This window comes from Pteropus medius, unplaced genomic scaffold (genome assembly GCF_902729225.1).
Source record: "Pteropus medius unplaced genomic scaffold, Ma_sr-lr_union100, whole genome shotgun sequence".
In the NCBI taxonomy this organism is placed as follows: domain Eukaryota; kingdom Metazoa; phylum Chordata; class Mammalia; order Chiroptera; family Pteropodidae; genus Pteropus; species Pteropus medius.
The window spans coordinates 20,903,574-20,931,073 of NW_024356249.1; the positions used below are offsets into that span (position 1 = coordinate 20,903,574).

Here is a 27,500-nt window from a genome sequence, read left to right on the forward strand (position 1 = left end):
CACAGCAGAAAAAAAAGGCATAATTGGTCACACTGCACACTGTATAGTCATCAGCCGAACACTTCTGCTTTACTCTACCTTTTATAAACAGTAAACAGATTTACAAAAAGCTTTTTAGAACTATATCTGTAATGATGCTTTCTGTGTGTTCTTGATTATTTTACAAGTCAAAATAAAATATTCTTAGCAGCTCTCTGGAAAAATGCTATGAATTGATAGATTTAAAACAATTCAAGACGTAGTAATGTGTAAGGAAAAATAAATTGTATGTTTAATTAAATGAAACAAAGTATTGATCTGATTGAGAAAAAATAACTTTAAGATGAAATATTAGAGGAAGTTTTAAAGAGTAAAAACATAATAAGAATATTTATGCTGATATAATTGCTTTCTAATCGGTTTTATGAGTTCTATTTATTTTTTGGCCAAATAATGTTTCAATATTAACTGAAATGTTTTTTTAACTTAAATTAACAGCATTTGATACAATACATATATTATCACCTGTGATATTATAAATGATTTGCCATTACTCCAGGAAAAATGAGCCTTAAAAATTTTTGTTAAGTTCTTTAATTAAAAATACACTAGAGATAAGAAAGAAAAAGGTTTTTCTCAAGGTATTATATTACAGGCATGATGCTGTATAGACTTTTTGCTATAATATACAATCTAATGAAAAAAATCAAAATTAGCTCATGTAAAAACTGTTTCCACAATAAAAGTCATATTCAATTGGGGGTTTTGGTCTAACCTCTATTAGAGAAAACTTAGATTTAACTCTTCTGGGATATCCAAATGTATATGATGTAGTCTAAAGATTACATAATTCTACATGATACTATATTAATCTACCCTGAGTTATCAATCATTGCCATCATTATAAACAATCTAAAATTTCATTTATTTCTATTAGGCATTGTGTTAAAAAAAACCCAAAGTCAGAATCTGCCCATTACTAAATTTTAGCCTCTAGAAATCTGAGAAAGGTGTCCATTTAGGGCGGAGCATTTGACAAACCTGTATTTCTAACTGTTGCACCACCTGCATTTGCACTCGACACTGGGCAGTGCTTCGGTCATCCAATGCATGTTCATTGTTAAGGTGCCTAAATAAACATAAACATAAACATAAAATAGAATGTTGAGCAATGTCTATCTCAGTGGCATATGCTCCACTTAAAAAGCACTTACATTAAAGTCTTATGTTCCTCTACAGTGGCAAATGGAACACCTTGAAACTATACAGCAAAAAGTTAAGTATGCTTATGTGTTTAGTGAAAATTATTTATGTAATATAAAGAGACCTTTCAGATAGCAGAAAATGTCATTGTCTCTAAGCTTATCAGTTATTACAAAAAAAAATTTTCTTTCCAAACCATTTATAGAATAATAGTAAATTACTAGATGTACTTCATACACTCATGTCATTTTTTAAAAGGGCAACTTATAAATATATAAACCAAAAGTAATTCTAAAGAGAACAAAGGCAATTCTCTATTTCATTTCTGTTAAAACAGTTTGTGGTTCCTATGATGTTATTTAGTGAGCAATGTCTTATATCACCAGGATGTGGTGTGAATTATGTAAATACGGCAAATCATCATTCCATGGAACCCAAAATACTTATGAAGAATGATCACTTGCTGTTTTTGATAAATAAAGTACATTGAAGATTCTGATAATCAGAAGCAAGATTGACATTTCGTATATAGTGTCCTATTTGGGAGACACCTAACCTAATCTTTACAAAAGTGGTGAAAGATAAGGCATTCTCATGATCATACTCTCCTCTTAAATATGTATTAGTCGATTATCATTATTTGTTATTATTACATCATGTTTAAAAAGATCTCCTTAATGAGTGGTATGTTAATACATCAAAAATAGTTTAGTAGAGCATCTCCAATGAACATGAAAATATTCAATAATATACACTTTGTAATTTATAATATATATTTGCTGCCTCCTAAAATAAAAAAATAATAATCTTCAAGTAATTTAATATCCTTTGGTGTGTCTATTTCACCAGTGGGCAAACTAAGGCAGCAATTTAAGAGATATTCATATCAATGCATGTAAGTGAAACATTTAACAGAATATTCACAAAATTAAGTAAAATTTTATATATTTATCCATCTGGGCTCAAGTATCATTTAGATGGTATAATAGCCTAAAAAAGCTCAGTATAACCTTAAAATCAGTATACTGAATTCAACAAATAAGTTTTTGTGCCCAAATTATTTACCTATACTTCTTAAAATTAATAATGAAGCAGAAAATACTATATAGACACATATGTTGAAGAAGAATCAAAATGGTGTTTCTGAGACGGAACTAATATATAAATTAGTACGTTTATTTATTAATTGATCTAGATTCAGCAATTAGAAACCTTTGTTCCGGTCTACCCTTTCCCTTGAAAAATTAAATCAGTTTTAATACCTTCTCATTGATCATAACATCAAAATCTCCATGCATCTTGACACAATTGTCATTCTTGGTTGAAGGGAAACTGCAGACTAAAATAGTGAGGTGTATCAGGTCATGTTTGAGATGTGTGCTTAGAGTGCAGGAGAGGCACTTCCACTATACTCATCTGCCCCTAACTCAGCTCTGTTCAGTTCTGTTATGAATCTACCTGGAATGAGAACTAAAATTCACTCACATTTTCTGGAAAAGAGGCATGAAATGCTACAGTAAACCAGAGGCTAGCATATAATGTAAAGTGTCACTAATTCCTAATAAATAGGGTCTTTAAAAATTGTTTTTCAGGTGTTTTTCCCAAAAACTTTAATGAAAATAAAGTAATTTTCTATCAGCGTACTACAATGGTAGTTGTGTTCTTAAAGCTTAATATTGCTGTGTTTTCTTAAGGTATTTTCCACCATGAACTCTTGGGGAACACACATATATTTATTCCACAGTCAGTCTAAATGATGAATATTTTACAAATGCTTCGGCTATACACAAAGATTAGTATATAAATGGAGAAAGATAACTAGAATATACAGCTTCACAAGAAAAGATATATTCAGTATAACATGTTTATTTTTGCATGAAATCACTTTTTAAAAAGGTTTTTCACTTTTGTTTACTTCTTAGTGATAATTATTGTCCTATATTTAAAGAACTAAAAAAAGTACAAAATGTTTGCATTATATTCTTGGGTCTTAGAGACCTATTCAATTTATCTATGCAGCTTTTATTAGAATAGAGACTGTAGACTACAATAATAGTCAATGAGGTTTTGTCTTGATTGAATTTTTCAGTGAAACACAAAAGAACCTTGCCATTAAAATAGTCCTTTATTCTCCTGTATGAAGGCGAAAGGTTTTTAAAGTGTTGTGATGTTCAGTAATGAGCCTCTATCTAAATTATCATTGGTGACAAACTCACAAAGCACTTTTCGAGGACACATAGTTATGAAATGCCAGAGCTGCCACTTTCTTTCCTGTAATTATAGGCTAGCTTGCAGCCCTTCAATGATCATTTATAGAACAGCCTCCAGTGGATTACTGAGAACTTGAAAAACACATACATACCTCTGCCACATCTCCCTTCTCCTTTCCTCGCTATTGTTTACCAGTGATATGTAAAATAATAGTTCCTATTCATTCTCCCTACTTAATTATGCCAATCAAAGTACAGAAATAGTGTCGGATATAAATACAATGCAATAAGACTAAATAAATAGGCTGAATATTAATATTAAATTATGAATTTATGTATTTATGACTATTTTATGCCCAAATTATTCTCTTTTATGTTTTTATAACTATCTCAGGTTCTACACATATTGCTGTTCAAATTCTCTATGATTTATAAATCAAGAATGAGATAATACTGAAAAATGAGAGGATTGGTGGATTTTCTCAGTCAGTGCCTAATTGCTGTTTCAAAATGCATATGCAAAGGGACATTTCATTAATCATTTAATCATGTCCCTTGCAGGAAGTTGGAACTAATGTTGCAAATACCCTTTTCATATGACTGCTCCATAATACTATCTTATGCATTTGATATATTGCCTATGTCATAAATTATAGCTGCTTATAAAGGACCAAGTATGATTGTTATCTCTGAAGATGCTTGTTACAAAATCTTTATTAATTTCCTTTTTTTTACTTATTGGTAGTTCTATTTCACAGCTTCATACTGGCCAACAATAATACTCTTCCTGATGGCAAAGGTCTGTAAATTACCCATGCAATCACTAACACCATTTCACAGGCCTGTTCTACTTCTACTGTTCTGCTAACAAGGCGATTACACACAAATTACTGAATGTCTATGAAATATTTAAATGCATTCTACTCTACTATGCATTAATAAGAGCAAAGCAAGCTCTGGAATTCTGGTTAGCTCCAGTCCCTAATGTCCCCTAATGAGCCTCTTACCGAGACTGCAGTTCAAACAGAGAGGTGAAGAAAAAATGCAAAGGGTGCCTTCAGAAAGGCGGCACTGAACAAACATTGTGTGAGCCAGTTCTAATTTATGGGTCACTTTATAGGTATATTGATTTTTGTTTTCAAAATGGAATAAATGATGTGGTCGACTGATGTTCTTTCAAAACTGCATTGAATCTGTGTGCTAGGTAGGTAGTCTGGACTGGAAAAAAACATAAATAGGCAGTCAAATTCTTTCTAAAAACAATTAAGCAAGCATTTCAGAAAGATGAAAAGTAGGAAAAGATCCTTCCAGTTTATTTAATACATAATTCTCTTTAACGAAGCTTTTAAATTATGAATGTGTGTGGTACTTAAATTATATACACCCTAGATTAGTAATTCAATTTTAACCTCTGGATTTTTCAAATTCATTTAAAGTTATAGCATTTTATAAGCTAAAAAGGGATCAGACTTAAATCCAACTACGTCGGAGACCATTTTAACAAAATGTTTCACTTGCATATCACTGGTGTTTGATTTATTTTGCATCAAGCTTTTTATGTTTAAACACTGACAGGAGTTTAAATACAAAATGTTAGCTGTCACTATTCATTTAGCTGATTATGTGAGATGCCTTAGTTTTGAGAGATGGGGGCACTGTCACCAAAAGAAACAACATTCTGACAAGTTCAAAGAATGCTTTCTTGAGGTCATAATTTTGTAGCCATGCTGCCTAGTCAAAGACAAAGAAATAGACAATACATTGTAAGTAAAAGCATAATTTTAGAGCAGTCAGCTGTAAGAAAAAAAATACAACAAATTTCCATTAAATAAACTACTTCCACTACCTTTTTTGTTGCTCTTTATACAATGTCGAGCCTTAAAAATTTATTCTTTGTAAATAAACTTAATTCACTTATCATCAACTTATTACTCTTTAATATACTAATAGTTTTACATACACTGACCATTCTGCCTTTCTTCAAAGATAGTACATCGGATCCATCTTTGTATCTCAGACCATGTTTTATCTGCTGGGATCTGCACATGCAGATTCAAGAACACTTGTCTGCTAAAAGGAATGTTATATTGTAAAACTTTTGGTTTTAGCTCTAAAAGTCAATCCATCTATATTTAAGCTGATTTAGGTCCAGGGAATGATCATTTATTTTGTAGCCAAATTGTATTAAAGTTTTGTCAGATGTTATTACACTTTGACATTTTCAAGACATTAATGAAGAACTAGTATTTAGGTTTTAGTGATCTAGTGAGATCTTCGATTAGTGCTTAGACAAATACTTAGCGTCTGTCAACACCTACATTATAATAACATTCAAAAATTTTCCTAAACACCTGTTTTTAGCCTAGCCTTTCTTCATCTTTTATTTTTCTGCTTTTATCTTGGCTGTTACAGATAAGAGTTTCTAACTTTGTCCTAAGTATTTTTATTCAATAGGAAATAATACTTCAATTGAATATTAAAGTATATGTGTACGTATGTACGAATATGACTATGAAGGCATGTTACACATAAGCAACTCTCCTCTGATGGCTTTTCATGCGGTGCTGGGCAAAATTAGAGATTCTACAAATTTGGAAATGTAATGTGAAAAAGAGAATCAATACATTTTCTATTACCCTTTGTTATTTAACAAATTAAGTGATAATAGATAGTTTACTTTTATTTCAAACCAATAGATAAGTTGTCTGATACCCAAGTAAAGCTCAAGCTATACAATTTATTTCTAATGCATTTTAGGAATAAAAATGCCACAAAAATATTTTCTCAAAAACAAAACTTTCACAATAAACACTGGCTATAAAATGTCCAGAAAATGGATAAACAAGAAAACTCAGAGCTAAAATCTTTCACAGCTTTGACTTGTCCGACACTTTTGTTCCAAGACTCTCAATTATCTGCACTATTACAAAAGAAAAGCTAAATCTTCTTTCCAAAAAAATCTGTATTAGTGGTGTACCTTCTTCATTTCACTTTCCATACAGACAGTAAGTACATTTTTTTCTGAATAACTGAAATTAATTTAATAAAATTATTATTTTATTTCTCTTCAAAGTTCACATACATTTTAAGTAAAACACAATACCAGTATGGAAATATGTCTAATTAATATTTCATTTCAGTACTGTGCACTGACATTAACTTTATTAACAGAAATTACCACAGATCTTTGAGTTAGGGAATCTAAAGCATATCATAACAAAAATGAACTAAAAGAAAGGCTTTAAAATCTACTGTCATTTGTTCTGTCATCCCTATAAAGTTAATGGTTTGGAAAAATGGTCACTCTTTGGAACCAAAGTTGATATTTAATTGAAAGGAAATTATTTTTTAATTGTAATTTTTCATTTTAAAAAGTATTAGCATGATTATGAAAAAAGAAGCATAGAAAGTAAAATGAGGGTTCCTATTCATCTGCTTGTTAGTAATAAAAATATATATAAGTATTTGAGATGAATAAAAATGCTTCTTTCCATGTGCTATAAAGGAAATCATACTGAAGAAAGAGTATGCATATTTTTCTTAAAGATTTATCTTGAATTTTGTCAGAAAGAACTACTTGGAGCAATAAATTGTGTGGTGATTGGGCTAATTCTACAGCTTAAATTACCATACTGAGGAGACAGAAACAATAGTCCTGTAAATAATCTTAAGTATAAGGCATAATATAACAGATTAAAAATTACTAACATATCCAAATGAAGAAATATGAAATTAGTTGTTGAAAGAATTAATATGGCTATATTCTGTCTTTATTTTAACAAATGTTATTTTTCTTAGAGGAAAACTTTAACAAAGTTACCTAACATTTTCGATGCTCTCTTTGCCAAGAACGGTCAAATAAGTTTCATACCCAACAAAACGGTAGCTCAGAACTGTTTTCGTATAAGAGGAGTGCACATTTTCATTTCAGAACGTTTAAAAAAGCCATAGTAGTATAGAAAGCAAATTTTCTTTTAATTGGTCAGGAACAAGAAAAGGTTTTCAAAAAATCCTTGTGGAAGTCTTACTGTAATTCAGTTATAAAATTATTATGATGCCAAGTACTTGTACCTTGTTGTTAAGGTACTTTTGCTCTATACCCCGTAGTCTACCATTTGTAAACACATCTTTTTGATGTTTCTGCCAACATCCTGGCAACAAAGCAGTGCAATTTCAAATGAGCTAATTAACTTAATTGTTGATGAAGCATGAAACAGTTCATTCACCCTGTTAGCTGCTCCATGACAACATAAGAGTCTCAGCCTGTGAAGTCACTTATCTCCATAAACCTATCTATAGCTCTCTGTTTAAATCTCTTGTATACCGGAATTGTGCATGGAAAATGTTTCATGAAAGATGCATATCCTCACTTAAAAAAGAACCTTTTAAGAATTAAAAAAAAAAGTCACTGTATGAAGAAATTAAGGATACACCAAGTTTTGATTTTAAGCTTGAGAAGCCATATAACCTAACACACAAACATACAACCATGTATGTTTCTTTACGATTATGAGGGCAACAAGTATCAATGTGGATGAAATATAGTTATTTTAAAGCTTTATCTCCTATTAACTTTCATTTCTTTATGCTTCTTGAATATGTATTTGAAATACCACTATTTAAAGTAAGGGACATAAAGTCTGCAATTAAACAGTAAACCTATAAAATGTCTGTTTGTTTAAAAATACATATATTATATGACTCCGCATAATTTTACTTGAAATTTTTATTGAAAATTTAAAATTTAAGCGAACCTGGAAAACATATCTTTCAACTATTGACGCTATTATAGTGGGCTAATATTTTTCATTCATTTAAAAATCCATATTGAATAGTTTGTAAATATTCACATGAAAAGATAAGGATAAAGAGTTAACCTTCTCAGCCTGACTTTGCTAACCCACTTCTTGGAACAGACAGAAAACTTAGAGTGTGCTTCATTGTGGACCTTTACTTTCCTCCTTCAGCTTTCTTTGGTTTACTTACAACAACGTGCCTAAAACTCCCACATATTCCACTCCATCCCTTAAAAAAATACAAAAAACCTACTTTAAAAACTGTCCAAAATCTTCACAAATGCTTTCACAGCCTGGCCATTTGCAAACTCCATGACCATAGAGAGTGTGAGAGGCCCCAGTCTCCTCATGTGATGAGCTGTAGCAAAAGAACACGGCATCAGATTCATCTCAAGAAGCCATAATCGTTGCAGGCTGCTAGCTCCTGTCAGGTTACGATCAGTGACAAACAGGTCAAAACAGGTCAATTCAGCTCAGAGCAGTCAGAAAAATTTAATCGTTCTATTGAATAGTTCAACTGCCAAGGCTAGATGATGTTCCAATTAGAGGAGAAATAGAGCCAAAGATGACTGTTAATAAAGGATGAAAAACTAAGAGGACTGTATAATATCATATGCTAATCCTGCCATATGACCTTAATGTTACATTTACCTCTAAATAAAAAATATATATTCATATGTAGTCAAGTGAAAAAGCAAACCTATATTATTAAGAGAGTAATAAGATTTTTGAAATGCTCTTTTTAAAAAAGATATAGACATTTCGAATCATTTAAATTATTGAATATTTATGTGTGATACATATATATTTATACTGTAACAGCTGATTTAAAAAATTCAACTTTGGAACAGTGTTCATTAGCTATATCCATCTACAGTGATTGAAGACTTTTGATAAGTACTGTATCACATAAGGGAATCCTAGAGAAATCAACCAACTTCTAAAATATATAAACATAAAATTAATCCCAAATAAAACAACAGTATGAAAGCATTCAGAGGTGTAACATTTTATAATAATGTAAGCGAACAACAAAATTTTTTCATGATACTCAAGTGAAGACCAGAAACATCACCAAATTATAACATTCTATTTTAAACTATACTGTAATTAAATGTCTTTGAAAAAAAATATTTGTTTATGAGAAAGAATTTGTTGCAACTAGGCAGATATTCATATTCTATAACAGAACACTGTCATTACACTACACTTAAATTTGAATTTAGAGATATATATCATATGAGTCTCAGCCACTTCGTTAAAAAAAATCCTACACTTATGTTTCATCTTTAAAAAATATATTTTTCAAGTTGAACAATATTTTAGCTTATATATTTTATGTAAATTACTTTAAAAAACATGATTAGATAGCCATATGCCTGAATAAATGGAACTAAATAAACAAAAGTGCATGAGTTCTCTTCTTAACAAAACCAGTCTCTATACACTTAAAATAAAACAGTAAGTTTAAAAATTTACATAATGTACTCAGTGTTGGTAACTGAAATCAAATATTTTTTTTTTATTTATGGATTTTGAGTCAAATGTGTTCAGAAAGTTGCCACCATAAGTTTGTTTTAATATATTTATAAATTTCAGCATATTTATGTTTATATATATCTATAATTATTTGAATTAATAATTCAAATTAATAAATAATCTTTAATTATTTGAAACTGATTAAGCTAAAAAAATGGTAAAATGTTCTCATAGCATTTGGGTTAATCACAACATCTTAGCCACAAAAATATATTGACACAATAATTCCACATTCACTTATTAAAAAATAACTTTCTTTAGGCAAATTCCCACTGTATCCATCAAACTGCCGGTATGTGAACTAATTTTGTAACATAAAATAATATTAAATAATATTAAATAAAGGTATCCGATTAATTTGTTGTTTTACACATTTTGCCCCTGTACAAATAATAATTATTAGTTTTATCAATGGTTAAAGTAAAATTTGGTGATAGATGAACATAGAATAAATCTCATGAGGTTTACCTGTCTCGCCTTGCATTTAGAAGTGAAGACTGTCCATTCACTATGGAATGATGGGTTATTGGTGGTGACACTTTGGAAGTGGTGGAGGAGGTAGTCGAGGAGGAATTGTTAGTAGTGAGGTCTAGCCCTCCATGTTTAATGCCATTGTCTTCCATACTGTGAACTCCAGTCACTTCTTTCCATAACTGCTGAATCTCAGCAGGACTTAAGCCAGCTATAAAATGAAAGAAAGCTCTACTAATATAACAAAGCAAAGTTCATGTAATGAGATTAGTGTTATTAGGGTTGATGCCAATAATAAAAGTGATGTTACTGGCATAATTAATATACAATATTAAGTACTTTATACCATCAGTACCATAGCTTTTCTCTTGACTATTCAGTTATTTGCTAAAGACTGCCAATTTGGGAATAATATTGGGAATAACAGTGGTTGGAATAACAACAAAGATTAACAGAAAAATAAATCCAGCAAATTCTATCTGAAGATTAAGCTACTCAACTTTTAACATAGGTTTTACTTATTGCTAGTATTGTTTTTATCAGTAAGGAAGTGAAAGAGAAACAAATTTAGAAATAAGACATCAAGAGAAATGAAAAGAAAAAAAGAAGTAAGGAGGGTAAACAAAAATGTCAGAGAAATATAGTAAACACAACTCAAAATAAAACTGGATTTGACAATTTGGTTATTTTGATATTTCTCAGACAACCGACTGAAATAATTGGATTTCATTTTGAGGTCCTGAATAAGCCAATGTGCTTAATAACAATGGATCAATTAAACAGACAATATCTAAACTTCTCCTTGTTTTTATGACTAACAGAATAAAACTACTACTCATTTTAAACAACTCCTTGGCTCAGATTATGCAAATTTACCTGATTTATAAAGAATGAAAATAAAAAAGCTAAGCACACTCTTTTAGCTTTTAATTATAATTTTCAAACAAGGAATTGAGAGACTATTTGTAGTATTTGACTTATACAATAGTACTTTTATGTGTGAAGTACTGTGCCTTCATACACTCTTTATATATCTTATGCTCTAAATTTAATCCTCACTACAGTCCAATGGAGTTGATATTTTTATTTCAACAAATTATGGATAAGGAAACAAAGTGGGAATGAGGTTCAAAACTATCTCCAGGTCATAAATCTTATATGCAATAAAGCTATGATTTAAATCCAGGCAGTCTGACTTAAATGCCTTTGCTCTTAAACTATTATATTAAAAATGTGAAAATTATTGAATAAAGATATACAAAGAAAATGTAGTTGTAATTACAATTGCTGTCATTTATTGAACATCTACTATGTCTGATACTTTATAGTCATAATCTCAATTAACTGTAACTGAAGTTAGAAATCATTACATTTTACAGATGAGGATGTGGAGGCTCAGAAAGATGAACTATGTTGCCCCAAATCACTAAGCTCATAACTAGTAGAGACAATTCAAACCTAATGTCCTGTGGCTCCAAAATCAATGCTCTTCATTATTATGTTTATCTACAACATTGAATGAAAGTACTAATCAAACTATGTTCCCACCCCCACAACTCAACATATATCTATATTAGATGGTACAGTGATACTGATTGATTAGAAGGTGTGTGGGAGTGGAGCGGGATGGAACAGGCAGGGGAGAGTGGAGAAAGATAACAGAATATGACGGTGAGGAGAGTGAGCCTTTTCACCTCTACCCCTGCAAGTGAAAGAATCACTGATTATAGCGGTAAGTAGCCCAAAGTGACAGAAGAAGTCTCACTGCTCCACACATAACTTCTGGGTCAAATTATTCATGACAATGGTAAGTTTAAATTGCTATGCCTATCACCATTTCACATAGATAGTTTTACTGAAAACTATCATTTTGGTGATTCTGGCTCCTCATGATTTTAAGACACAGCCTGAGACTAAAGAAAAGATAGAATAACTCAGGTTTCCAAAGTTATTAAAAATATTTTTTTGATGAAAAAGAGAATAGCTTAATAAAGTAAGGTATTTCTATTACATAGGAAACAATTTCTATATAAAGATCAATAATTACTGCTTTAATTCTAGTTTTAATCTAGGATTCTGAAACTTTTCTGCTTTTAACTTTTTGATTACAGGTCTGTGTGTGGTAGGTGTCCTAACAGCCAAACTCCATTAGCAAATTCTTTTTTGTGATAGTATCAACATGTCTTTTGTATCAAAACTCTCAGCATCTCACTTGCTACCTTTCTGCTGCACCATTAGCTCTTGCGTGGACCACTACTATAGCTTCCTGCCTGTCTTTCAGCTTTCACCTTGCCTTTGTATATTTTACTCTTCATTTATCAGCCAGAATTTCTTTTTAAATGTAAATTAGGCCATGGCACTTCCCAGGCAATGTCTTTCCAATGTCTTTCCGGAACATTTAGAAAAAACAAAACAAAACAAGAAAAGAAAAAGAAAACACCTTACTATGGCCTATGAAGTACTGGCATTTACCACCTGTCTTTTGCTGCCTCTCTGACTTCGCTCTCTCTACATTTCATTCTGTTATAATTGCCTTCTGCTTATTCTCGAATGCATCAAACGTTTGCTCTCTTTCCAGCTATTGTTCTAGTTGTTCCCACAGCCTGGGTACCCTGGTTGCAGATGTTCCCATGGTTCCCTCCCTCACTTCCTCTGAGAGGTCTTGGACTACACTGTCAACCATTGGCCCTTCCTACCCTGCCTTCTATCATTCTCTATGATCTCAGTCTACTTTGTTTCTTTAGAGCATTTAGCAGTCTCTGAAATTATATTATTTATTTGTTTGTTTTACTTATCATCAGTCTCCCTCTAGTATAATTTAAGCTTAACAAGAACAGAAATTTCTTATTTTATAGGTATATTCCCGGTGCCTAGAATAGTGCTTGGTATGTGCTCAATGAATATTTGTTGATTTCATTGATTTTAACAGATTCATACAGTTCTCGAAGACATCTTGGTTTCCACATGAAGTTCTGTGGTTCTTAAACAACATATTCTTTATGAATATTGCTACTCTGTAAGGCCAATGTCTAAAGAATTATAAGTGGTACTTGATTCTAACAGAATAAGCAGCTAATAAAATTTTGTGTCTCGGCTAAAGACTCAATTGTTTTTAGAGGTTGTGTCAGTTAAAGATGTTTTCAATAATTTAGTTTTTGTATTTCATTAATAATTTATTTTACCTAAGTCTCTGCTTACCTTTCAAAAGTAGATTTCTATTATATTATTCTTTTTACATTGAAAATTAGTGGTATTAGCATAGTATCACAATGAAATGGTAATAGATACAAGCACATAAACATTTGATGAATAAATAACCTGTTCACTATCCAGATAATGATTCTTAATTAAAAGGAAGAGGAAATGGTTTTTAAATATTATAGGTAAGGGGAAGAGAATACATTACATCAAAAAGATATTCCTGTTAGCTGGGGTTCTCAAAAGTGTCTGTATATTATAACTTGGGGATATTTCAAAACTTCCAGTGCCCTGACCACAGCCCAAATCAACTAAATCACAATGTCTGGTGCCAGGACCCAGGCATCAGTAGTTTTGGAAACTCCATGATGATTCTAATGTGAAGATAACTTGGGGAAAAAAATTTAAAAGTAAGGCAAAGTTTTTACATCTACAATTTCCTTAACTTTTTTCTATGGATACAAAACTATGAATATGAAACAACTCATCAATCAATTTTGTACAATTTTGAAAGTTTTGTAAGTTTAGAAGTTTTGATGATTTCAAGAATTAATTTATTTTTCCCTCAGTAATATAACAAGTTCAGTATTTCCTACACTGTTCTATAGAACAACACTCTTCTAAACACTTTAATCTAAGAGTTCTAGGAGGTCTGTGGTCTCTGTCTGGGACACTTATGATTCATGTTAGCATGTAAAACTGTTCTGAGTGTCTAGGAATTAAGAAAACTTGAATCTTTTTTTAATTCAGTGTTTTACAATAATATTAGAAGGGAAAAACCCCTCCAATGAACCCCTTCAACAATTACACTAATTTATTTTAGTCTTAAAACAGCAGGCATAAATTTAGGATTCATCAAGTGATCTCCAGTCTAGTCCCCTCCCTTCGATTGCAGGCTGCCTATTCATAATCTTAACAGATTTTTCAAAGCTTACAAATTCAAAACTAAGCTCCTGTTTGTATAGCTTCTCTGACTCCAACTCACTTCTCTACTAGCTTTCTTTGTTCCTTTTTTATTTAACAGATACTTATATGGTGCTTCTGATATGCCAGTCACTTTTCTAAGTGCTTCACACATGACAACTAATTTAATACCCCAAACCACTATTGCTGCTGTTGCTGTTTAGAGATGAAGACACTGAGGCACAGAAAAGTTAAGAGACTTGCTCTACAGCTAATGCATGGCAAAACTCCCTCACATTTTTAGGTCATTACTTACATATTCCCTTCCCAGGACTTCTTCCCTGGCCACCATGTTTATAAGTTCAACTCTTCCCATTTCCTACTGTTACTTTATTTCCTCCTATCCTTACATTAAAATTTTTGTCCTTAGTACTTACCACTATATATTTACTTAATTTAATGTCTATTCTACACTAAAGTGTACGTTTTATGTTGGCAGAGATTTTTATGTTTTCTTCACTGCTTTATCCCGATTACCTATAAGAGTGCCTGAGGTGAGTGAAAGCTCAATGAATAAAACTTAAAAGATTTTTGTTCAGCTGACCAGAACACTAATATACTGGCAAGCATAATCTTGGAATCAGTGGACTAAGCCATCGTAGAATAATAGTCAACTTGAAATCTTAAGTGAAGATTATTAGATTTTCTTTAATAACATGTCAAGGATACACACACAAACACATCCTAATGCTAAAAAGTTTCATAATTATGTAATTTTAAAATTCCATAACCATATAAAAATGAACTCTATTCTACTTTTAATGATGACTTGAGCTTGTTCTTCTACACTGCCAGTACTGAAAATAAGCATTAAAAGATTTGTTTTTTCAGAAATTGAATAAATAAAAGGATGAATTCCTAACCAAATTGCATATAACCTCGTAGATAAAGCAGTTAATTAATAATTTTTTAATCTTGGAATCAGAGTTTGTGGAGTAACAACTGGGTACCAAACACTCTGCTAAGAATTAATTAAAATTTGATTATTCATATCTAGATTATATATCCTTTGGACACACAGGTTTAAAAATTTCAGTGGTTTTACTTATTGGTAAAAATTACATTAGGACTCTTTTGTGCTCAAAAATAAAAGTTTCTTTCAATGTCCTTTCATTTTCTATGTCCAGTAATTAGTTTTGAAGTTAAGTAAAAGCATTTTATGCATTATGATATAAGATAAATCTACTGTGAATTTTTAATTAACTTATTTACTTATACTCTGCTTCTTTTCTAGGGTTTCTTCTGACATAAAGTAAGAAAAGCAAATTTTGGTAGGAGTATTTATATCATTCATATATTTTATTGAACAAATTTGATATTAAGCAATTTGAATTATTAAAATATTATCATGTAATTTTTACTTTTCATATTAAATTTTACATTTTGAAAAAGTAGTATACACACTTGGCCAAAATAATTAAATAACAGAGAAGTGTATATATTGCAAAATTAAATTTCCCTAACAGCTCTGACCTCTTGGTCCCTAGTTCTCCTCTCCAAAGGCAACCATTATTCAAGTTCCTAGGCTATCCTTCAGAGATCTATGTGTTCATATATAATGTGCCAAACCTAACATATTATTGATTTATATTTGACTAGGGGCTTACTATAACCTGTAGGTATGATACTCATCTTTAAAATGTATGTTTAATGAGAGGTGTACGGAATACACATTTTGTCCAAATGCTGAATTACAGAGGGTAAAGAAATCCCTATTTGGCTGAAACTGAGACCAAAGGCAAACGTTGTAACCAAAGAAGAAACTTCTGAGATATGAGAATACATTTGATATAAAAAAATTCTTACTATGATTTTAATGCTAACATTTTTACAGGCAGTATTTTTTAAGATTGATATTCTACTATAAAACAATAATTTCTCAGTTTTCCTCATCGTGAAATTTTAATGTGGCAAAATTGACATTCTGCTTCTTAGTCACCCCTCAAAGAATTGATAAATAAAACTTTTTCAAGTCTTATGGCATAAATGGAATTAAATCCATTTTAATATATGCATGCTAGCACACTAAACAATTCTTCAACAATTGGAATTATGATATAATATTCTCCATCTTTCTATATTTTTTACATTTTCTCAAAAGATCACACTTTGAATATTTCCCTATGTATTTATTTTTTATGTTAGTTTTTATACATAAAATTAACAACATTCACAGATAACTTTGCAAAGTTTTATTACTTCAGTAATAAGTGTATATTTATATTTCTGCTTGCTGATGGGAGATTCATTATATAGAACCCCAAAGAAAATTTTCTCTCCAAGTTACAAATTGAAGACTTATGATATTTGAAAGGGAATGCTAAGATGGTAACAATAATTCTGCATAAAATGCATTGTTTATATTGCTCCTGCTGTTACCCTGAATATACAGTGGTGATCTATGCAACCTTACATAATTACAGATAAAGCAAAAAATCAGGTATGCCAGAAATGGTATCAATGTAGGTACTTAGCTATTTAGATTTCCAGAAGCAGAGAATGAAGTCAAAGCCAAATAACTGATTTGGCTAAATAATGATGCCAAGGACAAACATTCCTAACAGCATAAAGGATATCATTATGTTTTATTTCAAAAGACTTCATTTTCTTTATTATTCAACAGTTCTCTGATTTCAAGCTATTCTAGTTCTACAAAGTGTTACTTAAAAATAGTTCTGGCTTGATATCTAGCGTTCCCTTTGGTCTTTCAGATTGGTAACAAAAATGTTATGTTTTAAATAACTTTCCTAAGTTCAAAAATATGCAAAAAGTTGGAATGAAATGTAGATTTTTACCACATATATTTTAGTCCCTATAATCACAGTAAACCTGTGAATATATGGTATATTAGGATACACTGACTTCTATCATGTCAAAAACATATCAAAGTTTAAAATATATGTACAATAATTTTCTGTTTTCTAACTTGTAGACAATGATATCTGGTCATGAAAATGTGTCTCTGTGTATTACTAGTTGATATATGAACTATAATATCTATGTAGCAAATTGCTTTATATTCAGTATATTATTTGAGATTGACTTACAAATCCATCCTTTTTTATTTAATTTCTATATACCTATACTCACTCTATACATATACTTAAGGTAATTTAATTGCCTATTTTTCATTACAATTCAGTATTATAGTAATATTCATGATGCCTTTAAATACTTCATATTTAAAATAATATACTTTAAAATGATAAAATACATTACATCATTTTGCAATATAGAGAAAAATGTATAACTCCTACTCTTATCAAATTTATCTGATTATCATATACATATTTTTATATAGTTGAAAAAAGTTATAACGTTGAAAACAGCCTGAGGAAGCTGTGTTAAGTCATGGGGATAAATACTGCAAATACGGTATATTTTTAAGAACTCAATGAGAACGTTATTATTGCATATTAATCCTACTCAGTTGTCATATGGCTCTTATTCATGGCTAATTAACCAACCAACCAAAACCTGGTGTAAAGTGGACTGGGAAACTATATAATAAATATATTTAAAATATATATTGTTCATCTGAAATAACCACTAACTAAGGCAGAACTGTTTCTACTCTAACACATACTTCTTTACATCCTCACACTCTAATTTCACAGCACAGCACCAAAAAAATCAGTTTCTTTACTATAGCTGACACATTCTGCCTGTGTTTGGCTGATTGGTCTTCATGATGGCACTTTTTATACTTCTCATCTAAACAGTGGAAAAACATGATAATGACTTTGATCTTTGTTGTTTAAAATATAAATTTTCTGCTCAAACTCAGATATGTTTTCAGATTTACTTCCTTTTCCTCAATGTTCTCCATCCTGCGCATTTTCTCTCTCATATACCTTATAGAGAGTACAAATAAAATAGAAAAAGATAATTATATCAAAAGAAAGCTCAGAAAAGAAGAGAAAATTTTCATTTAAAAACTATTAGAATGGTTATATCATAGTATAACCATAATAAATTTCCTAGTTCAGCAAGATATTTATTTATTTGTTTGCTTATTTATTTTGCAGTCTAATTTTTATTTTTTTTCATTTACAGTTGATATTCAAAACTACTTAATATTAGTTTCAGTTGTACAGCATGGTAATTAGACATTTATGTATTTCTTAATCCCTTCATCTTTTGTACCTAGCCCCCAGATATATGTGTATGCTTGTTTTGAAAGAATGCAGGCTAGCATATATATTTCAAATAAGTTACATTTTATTTCTATGAACATCTATTTTAAACTTCCCTAAAATGTTTCTTTGAATGGCTTTACTCAAAATAGTCATGGTGGATCATATTTTTCTATGGAGGAGATTCTCATAATTTGATCTCAAATACAGATTTCATTTAAATTTTACTGAAAAAAAATCAGTGAGATGAATTTTTTGCTTCTGTTTTGGTGTAGTTTCTACCAAAGAAATCCATGTTTACATTGAATTAACTTATAAATTCCTTTCTTTTTAAATCTTATTTATTTATTTGTCCTCAAATTGTTTTTATTTTTCTAAAGAATAATAATATGTGAAAAGAACATTTATTGCTATGGTTACACCATGGTTTATTTTAATTCTTTTTGAAATGACATAGAAAAGTAGCTATTGCTTTGTTTTTCTTTCACTATTTTAACTTTATCTTTCTTGATTTCCTAAGAATGATTCAATCAGATGACTAAGAGGATCTGAAGTCAAGTCAAAGAGGGAATTCTGGGAAAAATAAGCCAAGAAGACAATATTTGATAAAAAGAAAAAGATTGATCATAATGTTATTAATTTCATGTGGCAGAAACAATGATTATGTGCATTTTAAAGACTGTAGTTCATTTAATTTTTGTATATTTGTTTTTCTTTTCTTCAGTGCATCCTATAGTCAGAAAAATGCACAGCAAATACTACTACAATATGAGCCCCTATGTAACAAATATAATTAACTCAAAATTCATTTGGATTAAAGTTTGTTCTAACAAAATCTAAATGCAAATTAGAATATGCTTTTATGAAGTTTAATGAAATATGACTTTTACCTATGTTGAGAATTTTAGCACACAAGGATTCATTTTATTTACAATTATTTTTCTTTTTTCTACTCCGAACTCTTTCCATTTCCCAAAAGAGTCAAATGATAAATACATAAATTGTATTACTATATGGTATTATTGTACTATCAAAGTACATACAAAATTTTCTTATCAGAAAAAAAACAATAAGAGCACAGTTTAGTTTTTCAAAGCTATTCACAATTCATGCATAAGCAACATTATTTTAGAGAAAATAGGATCAGTCTGGTCCCATAATGTATGTTGGGATCCCTTACAGCAGTGGTCCCCAATATTTTTGGACTGGTGCTCCTATGAGAACCTAATGCCTGTAGATCAGAGGTGGACCTGAGGTGGTAATGCCAGTGCTAGGGAGCAGCTGCAAATACTGATGAAACTTTGCTTGCTTGCCCACCGCTCACCTCCTGCTGTATGGCCGTTAGTAACAGGCCATAGACCTGTACCGGTCCATGGCCCTGGGGGTTGGGGACCTCTGCCATACAGTATAACTAGGAATATGCACTGCAGAAATACATAAAGCCTCTCTTTTATATACAGGGGTTGCAATGTAAGGATTAGAAACTTCTATCTTTTTTTAATCAGTTGTCAACCAAAACTTATGTCAGTTCATTTATGTTAAATGAGGTATTGTTAGTTTTCTCACTAATCTAATTTTCTGCAGATCTTCAGTATATGTTCAATAGTGCTTGTGTTGCCCTTATAAATTATTTTCTGCCATATGACTAATAAATACACATTTAATATCTACCAAAGCATTTGAAAACAGGGTGTAGTAAAATTTATGAGTCTTAAAAATAATGTGTCATGCAACTATGTTAATAAAGTTTTAATAATAAACTTGAAGGTCATAAGAACAAAATTTCTCAAGGTATGCGGTGGACCGGCCATGGTAGAAAGTGCAAGATTAGAAATGCAGTATGTACCACATTTTGTATATACCTTGAGGCAGTGATTGGACAGGAAGTGCCGCCTGGCCAGGTGGAATGGAGATGAGTCCCTGACGCTGAAGGCTGAGCAGATGTTGCTGTTGCTGGAGTTGTTGCATCTGGAGAAGCTGCTGCTGGAAGACAAGCTGCTGGGCTGCCAACTGCTGCTGCTGCTGCTGCTGCTGCTGCTGCTGCTGCTGCTGCTGCTGCTGCTGCTGCTGTTGCTGCTGCTGCTGCTGCTGCTGCTGCTGTTGCTGCTGTTGCTGCTGCTGCTGCTGCTGTCAGAAAACCCAGCCCAGTCAACAGCAGAGAACATGATCTACGCGAACAGCTCTCATACAGAGAAATGTACATTCCTTTCATTGCCCCAGTGAGCTTTTGAATGATTGTTCCATGGTCAAAGGTCAAGGGCAGAATGCGAACAAGTTCTAGATTTTCAGCTGCCTTTCTTTTAAATATTATACAGCAGCAGAGAACCAGAAAGTATTGCATTAAGAGTATGGTACAAAGTCAAGAGAAAGTTTGTAACAAAGGTTCAGAATTTCTAAAAAATCGACTTATTGCAGAGGATAATGAATTTATTTAGACTAAAAAATAACATTTTATAGAAATGGTCAACTTCGACAACAATCTTTTTTTCCAACTTAATAAGTTTGATCTGCGGAGGTCTACGAATGTGGTCTCTAGTGTTCTATTAGGAAACTGGGATGTAGCCCTCACAGGAGAGGCCTGTTATCTCTCTCTCTCTTCCTTCTTCTCCTCTCTTGTTGAAATATATTAATGGCAGGATCAGGTTCAAGGCAGAAAAAGAAAGTGCCCTTATTATAAGAAAAAGTATAACTTCCAATTTTGTGAGGCATTATATTAAAAACCTGAGTTCTTTGGACTCGGGAGGGTATGAGAGGCAGTCACACTTCAGAGAAAGACAAGCTGCTGTGGAAGACCTTTCCTTTTTAGTTTGGGAAAAGAAACTTCTGATGCGCTCACTGGAAAACAGACTGCATAATGGAGCAAGTCATGTGGATTGCCCAAAGCCTCCGGAGAAATAAGGGAGCAATTTCTATTCTGTAGTTGATGGCTGTCTGAAATTCTATTCACAAATCCAAACAGAATCAAAGCCTCAGGAGGTCAAAACTGTTTCCTGGACGTTTGCATAATGGGCAGCTTGAAGACAACGACTCTGATACCTGCTGATCAATTTAACTACTTCAACATGTTTTGTTTGTATTATGTTTATATTTGATGCAGTTTGCTGACAAGTGCAAGCTAGGCCTGAGAAGCCAGCTTGTCAGTTTGATTTATGAGCATATCAAACTGTAACTTTCTACTCGCCACTCCAAACCTACAGTAGCAGTTCATTAATCAGAGGCCTGTGACTTTGAAATCTGTGCTCAACCAGTTTCTCTCCTAGTCTTCCCACCCCCCAACAACAGACCAAATTTGCATTCATGTTCTCTGAGCTGCAGCACTAAGAAATATAAAGTTCCCTCACCAACTTAGAGTCTCGGTGAATACAAGATAATCAGTACTTTGTCCACCACACAGCTTGCTCTTTGTACACTGCGATTCATTAGTGAACATTAGACAGCATTAGATTGGAACTCTCAAGTCCCATGTTACAAAAGAGGAGAACATGAGAGTTCTCCTGTCACTGTTATTAAGCTCAGTAAAATATACGATAATGCGTCTTTGACAGCAAGAGCCTTGTGATAGGAAGATCTGAGACCACCCTCAACTCAACTCTTTTCTCAACCTCACATTTTTCTGTACTGATGAGCTGACCAAATCCTACCTCTTTTGCTTGCTTTCCAGGATGTTGCTGTTGCTGCTGCTGCTGTTGCTGCTGCTGCTGCTGTTGCTGCTGCTGCTGTTGCTGCTGCTGCTGTTGCTGCTGCTGCTGCTGTTGCTGCTGCTGCAAAAGCTGAAGATGTAACTGCTCTTGCTGTTTCTTGTAAAACTCTTGTAGTTGTTGCTGAATAAACCATTTTGACTTTAATAAATAAAGGCAAAAGTTTCATGTATTACAAATCTCCTAAACCCTTCTAGACTGGCATACGGTAGGTAGAGTATCAAGATTCGTCTCATGAGAACAACAAAAATATGCATTGGATTCAAGGAGACAGATCTACATACATTTTTTTCCAAGGCAGCTGAAATTTTCCAATCCAGAATCCAAAAATCCCTAAACAAAAGGTATAGAAAATCTGTATTCTAAAGGGCCAGAGCCAAATGAATACCCTAAATTATTACATCTGAGTCCCAATAGCATAAAAATAGATTATACTCTACCATTTGTAAGACTCAAATATATAGCTACATAGAATCAGGTTGTTCAGTTCTTACTGGAAAAAAATTTTAATTCAACAGATATACAGAATAATGTCAGGTAGAAATATGAGCAACTGGCCTATGGTCATCATCATAGAGGACAGCAAAGTAATTAAATATATAAGAATTCAGGTAAAGCATAATATTTTCACTATAATAAGTAAGGCTATAACATAAAGTTCACTTTATATATACTTGAAGCTCAAATGATGTACATATTATTTTTGTCATTTAAAAAAACAAAACAAACCAACTAACTAAATTTCACTAACCAGTGGCCTAGCTGTTTAATTTTTTTCCTAAAAAGTAGGTACTACTCTTCTGAAACGCAGACATATTTAAAAAAACCCAAAACCAAAAAACTCGTATGTTACTTCTCCTATTGTGACAAAATGGCCAGTATTGTGTGAACTAAAAAGAGTACTAAAGTGTTAGAAGTTTGAAAAGTAACAATTATTCATGTTTCTTTGCACTTTTATTGGCAAGTCTACAGAGCAAATGTACAAAGAATTTAGATATTTAAATTTGATTTATTCCATGTTGAAATTACACCTTTCTCTGCTTTCATTTTAGACTTTAATGAATTTAAAAAGACCAAAAGATCTAAATTTTCTTATGCAGCTTTGCAATTAAAGCACTACCTTTGTATTCTAGCATGTTGCTAGGTTGTCTCTTCAAATGGAAAATAAATTGTTAAATATGCCCATGAGGCTGTCAACGTAAGTGCATAACTTCTGCGCCATGCTAGAACACCAAAGCAGGTAACCCACATTACCTGCTGCAGCATGACTGCCTGCTGTTGCTGGAGAAGGGCTTGGAGCTGCTGAGGAGACAGGACTTGCTGTTGAAGAATCTGCTGCATTTGCTGAGGGGTGATCACCTGTGGAGTCATCATGGCCACCGACACAGGCACCTTGAAAGAGAGAGAAAATGTGGTTATAATCAATGTCTGGTAACATACTTCACTGCTGTTTGCCATCTCTACTAAATTCCTTAGCGATGATGACCAATAACTTTATGTAATATTTGTTGTTATTTAACTATTTACTAATAATATTAAAGTTCCACAGTATTTAGACACTAGTTTTCCAGATGCATCAGATTTCATCAGATTCTATCTTTATGTTCCACATCTTTAATGTATTATGCTAAGATGTTTAAGCTTTGACTAGCAAAGTTAAAAATAAACAATTACAAATCAGTGTTCTCAGTACTTTATAAGTGATATTTTCATCAGTGTCACAGTGTTATAAAGGAAAAGCCTTTTGAAATAGTTTAAAGGTATGATTGAAATAATAATAAAGATGAAACAATTGGAAATAATATGCCTATAAATATGTTATCAAAACTAGTAAGAGAATATACATAGAATGTACTCAATCATAAAACATAATCACTATCTTCAAAATTTTATATGTAATATACTACTAGAAAAATACATATAATAATATATATTCCTACACGCAGTAACTCATATAGGAGATATATACATATTCAGAAAATAGGTACATAGATAAGTCCTCTCAAAGAAGTAATCATAGTCTAGTATTCTAGCTTCTTCTTTAAACATTTCCTTATTTCAAGCTACATGAACTTACACCAGGAAGTCCAGGAACCTAAAAATTACTCAAAAGTTATTCATTAAACTAAAAAAAAATATTATTTTGCTTAAAATTTCCTCTCTACCGTTTCCTTCCTCTTCAAGGTCTGAGAATTAAAGTCAGAAAAGAAAAGGAAATAAGGAGTAAGAGAAAGAAATAGAAGAGAAAGGGGAAGCAAGGAAAATAAAGAGTAAAGGAAAGCTAGGGAGAAAGCCTTAGAGAAAGCGATAAAGATGTGGAGAGATAAGAAAGAGATGGCCAGAGAGGTAAACAAAAACCTTGCACAAAAACCTGAAGTATATGCTAAATTCCATGGCAGTCTCACTGTTTGAAGGCATGGCTTGTAGTACTAACGAGCATTAATCAAACTTGTCAACTAGCCAAGTTTGCAACCCTTGAAAAAGCAATCATTTTCTTTCTTAGAAAAAACAATTCACTTTTACTGTAAATAAAAACAAGTATTTGTATAAACATTGCTTTAGAACAAATTCTTGGAAAAACATGTCTTTGAAAACAGAAAAAGATTAACAGACATGGCTCACAATTTATTTTAATAGTCATTTTTAACACAATTCAAATGTTTCAAGTCTGGCACTTTGTGTAATAAAAGAGAAATTAATAATAAAAAAGAAGTTAGAAAAAAAAGTATTCAGAGTGGAATAATTCCTCTCTCAAGAAAAAAACTTCATAGTTAATACTAGGAAAGGGCTAGGTCTTTTCTATTCCATGTTGATATCCTAAAATATGAATTAATTAGATCTAATTTTGTAAAAGGAAGATAAATAGTCACACTATAACAAAATCAAAAATGATTTCCAAAAATATTTCTGGCCTTTTAAAGAACACACTGACATACCTATAGGTTACTATATTTGAATTTATCATAATGGAAGGCATTCTAAAATACTTGTTGTGATATTAATTCACCCAACAGGTTGCCCAACTGTTTACTTTAGTTGTTTAAACACTTAATAGTCAGTTTACTTAATTATTTATTTTTTGATAAACAAATAGAATGATTAAAACAAATAGTTTGGAAAAAATTAACTATCTACAAAAATGTCTTTTCTTCCAATAATCATTTTACCTCATATTGTCTCCAAATAACAGAGAAGACAGACATGTTAAATTTTAAAAGAAATGCCAATCTAGATGAATAGGTAGGTAGACAGATAGATATTACATATATGTAGATAGCTATGTACATACATACAGATATATACATGTAGTTGTATACCTTTTATAAAGTCTATTATGTGATGAGATACTTGCCACACTTCTCTCACCTAACAGTGCTTTATCACTTTTTAGCACATAGAGTGTTGTCACTTAATTATCTCTATATCTACAAGTGAGAGTACTTTATGTGTAACTGATAACGAATGCACTTTATAAGAAAAGTTTTATGAATGAAGGCATGTGATAATACACTTCAAGTTTACAGTCAGATTTCAGCTTAAACAAATTACATTACACTATAGCTTGTTGCTATTGCAACTGATTTGGTCTATAAGCATATTTAGGCAAGTTTTCCACCTTCGTCTTCTATAGAGTTCATTTTCCCTTTCACTATGGTTGGATGAATAATTTTTTAATCTTAAAATGGTTTGTATTTCCCTTACAGTTAAAACTTTAATACATAAAAATAACTGCATACTTGTCATCCTGAAATCACACGAATCACATATATGTGATGTTCTGTAAATTTTAAGCAGATTCTGGCCTACCCTCTAGGAAACTGCCATCTAAAGCTGACACAGACATAAAGATATAAAGAAAGATAAGCCAACTAACACACAACTAATTGAACATTCTACTTCAGTAAGATATGTACAAAAACACAAATTAAAATTAATTATTTGTGTAGAAAAGCCCAGGCGCACTTCTGAGGGATTTCTGACATTACAAATAAGCCAACACTATCATCCCTAAATCCACATACATAAGCTCATCCAAAATGAAACATTTGAGGCAACTAAAAATTTAAATTATTTGAATAAACAGAAAATTAGGCTTTCTTATAGTGACAGTTATATGATGGATATAGACTACTCAGCTTGCCTTGTTTAGAAATTAATAATTTCTAAAATGCAGAACTTCTCCATTTTAAGTGATTCATTTTGTGACAAATTTCCTTTATTCCTCCTTTATCTCTTTTATTACTGTGTCACTGCATTTCTTTCCTATTATAAGCTACTCTAGGAATTCATTGAAAAAGATGAATAGAGAGTAACTAAGTACATAACATTTTTTTGCAGATTAAGCTATTTTATCAATATTTAAACATATAAAACCATCATCAGACTTAAAGTTCTATGGATAACCTAAAATATATATACCTTAACAAGTTAAGTGTTAAGGATTTATTTTCCACTAGATACGCAATTTTATTCATGCAAAAGTTCTGATGAGCGGCCATAATTTAGATGTGTGATAGAGGAGGGAAAGGAGAATTTACTACAGATATTTTCCAGTAAAAAGTCAAATAAAAGTCTGGTAGGGTCTAAGAAAACATGATATGTTATGCAGCTATGAAATATAACCAGAAGAAATAGCTGGCTTTAAATGGGTGTCCTCATGAAAACTGTAGTCTATCAATTAAAATTTTCAAATATGAAAGAAGGAAACACAGCTAATTTTGGTTAGTAGATTTCTCTTTTTTTCTGTCTGGGTATTTACTATACTGACATCTCAAATGTCCTATCGCGATGCATTAAATAAGGGTTTCAATTAACCTATTTATTTTCTCATTAGATGAATTAAGCACAAACCTAGTGTGTTGCTCTGTGCACCACGTACTGGGTACTTGAACTTAAAGATAGAGTTATATATTCTGAAATGAGAGAGAAAAAATTCTGAAACTTGAAATGAGTCAAAATAGTAAAAGTCGAAAAGAGTATTTAGCCATTATCTTAGAATAGGTAGATGATGACTTTAGATTTTAAGAACAAAATTATAAATATGTTTATATTAAACTTCTAAGTGTACTTCATTGTAAGGGTCAACGAGTTATTCAGAAAATGCAAAGATCATGCCTCCCCTCAAATGAATCTAGAGTTAAGAGTTGTGAAAATGGACCAAAAATTTTATTTGATATAATGAGCACACCATCTTTTTATAATCTAATTCAGATGGAACATTTCTGAATGTGTTGAGTTTGCATATTAAGCATGTCACTTAATTAAACATCCCAGTTATGTGTGGGTGATTGGAAAGATTCTTAGCGT

General features: G+C 31.6%; 1 protein-coding gene across 1 annotated transcript in view; it reads right to left on the reverse strand.

The window, feature by feature from the left end:
• Positions 1-27,500, reverse strand: part of FOXP2 (forkhead box P2) — a 518,125-nt gene that overhangs the window by 39,936 nt on the left and 450,689 nt on the right. The window contains exons 9-14 of the mRNA XM_039860643.1: positions 23,448-23,585; positions 22,137-22,316; positions 20,358-20,580; positions 10,196-10,409; positions 8,442-8,546; positions 1,021-1,108 (exon numbers count right to left, since the gene is read on the reverse strand). Of these exons, the coding sequence (XP_039716577.1) occupies positions 1,021-1,108; positions 8,442-8,546; positions 10,196-10,409; positions 20,358-20,580; positions 22,137-22,316; positions 23,448-23,585 (948 nt within the window). The remainder of the gene's footprint in view (positions 1-1,020; positions 1,109-8,441; positions 8,547-10,195; positions 10,410-20,357; positions 20,581-22,136; positions 22,317-23,447; positions 23,586-27,500) is intronic.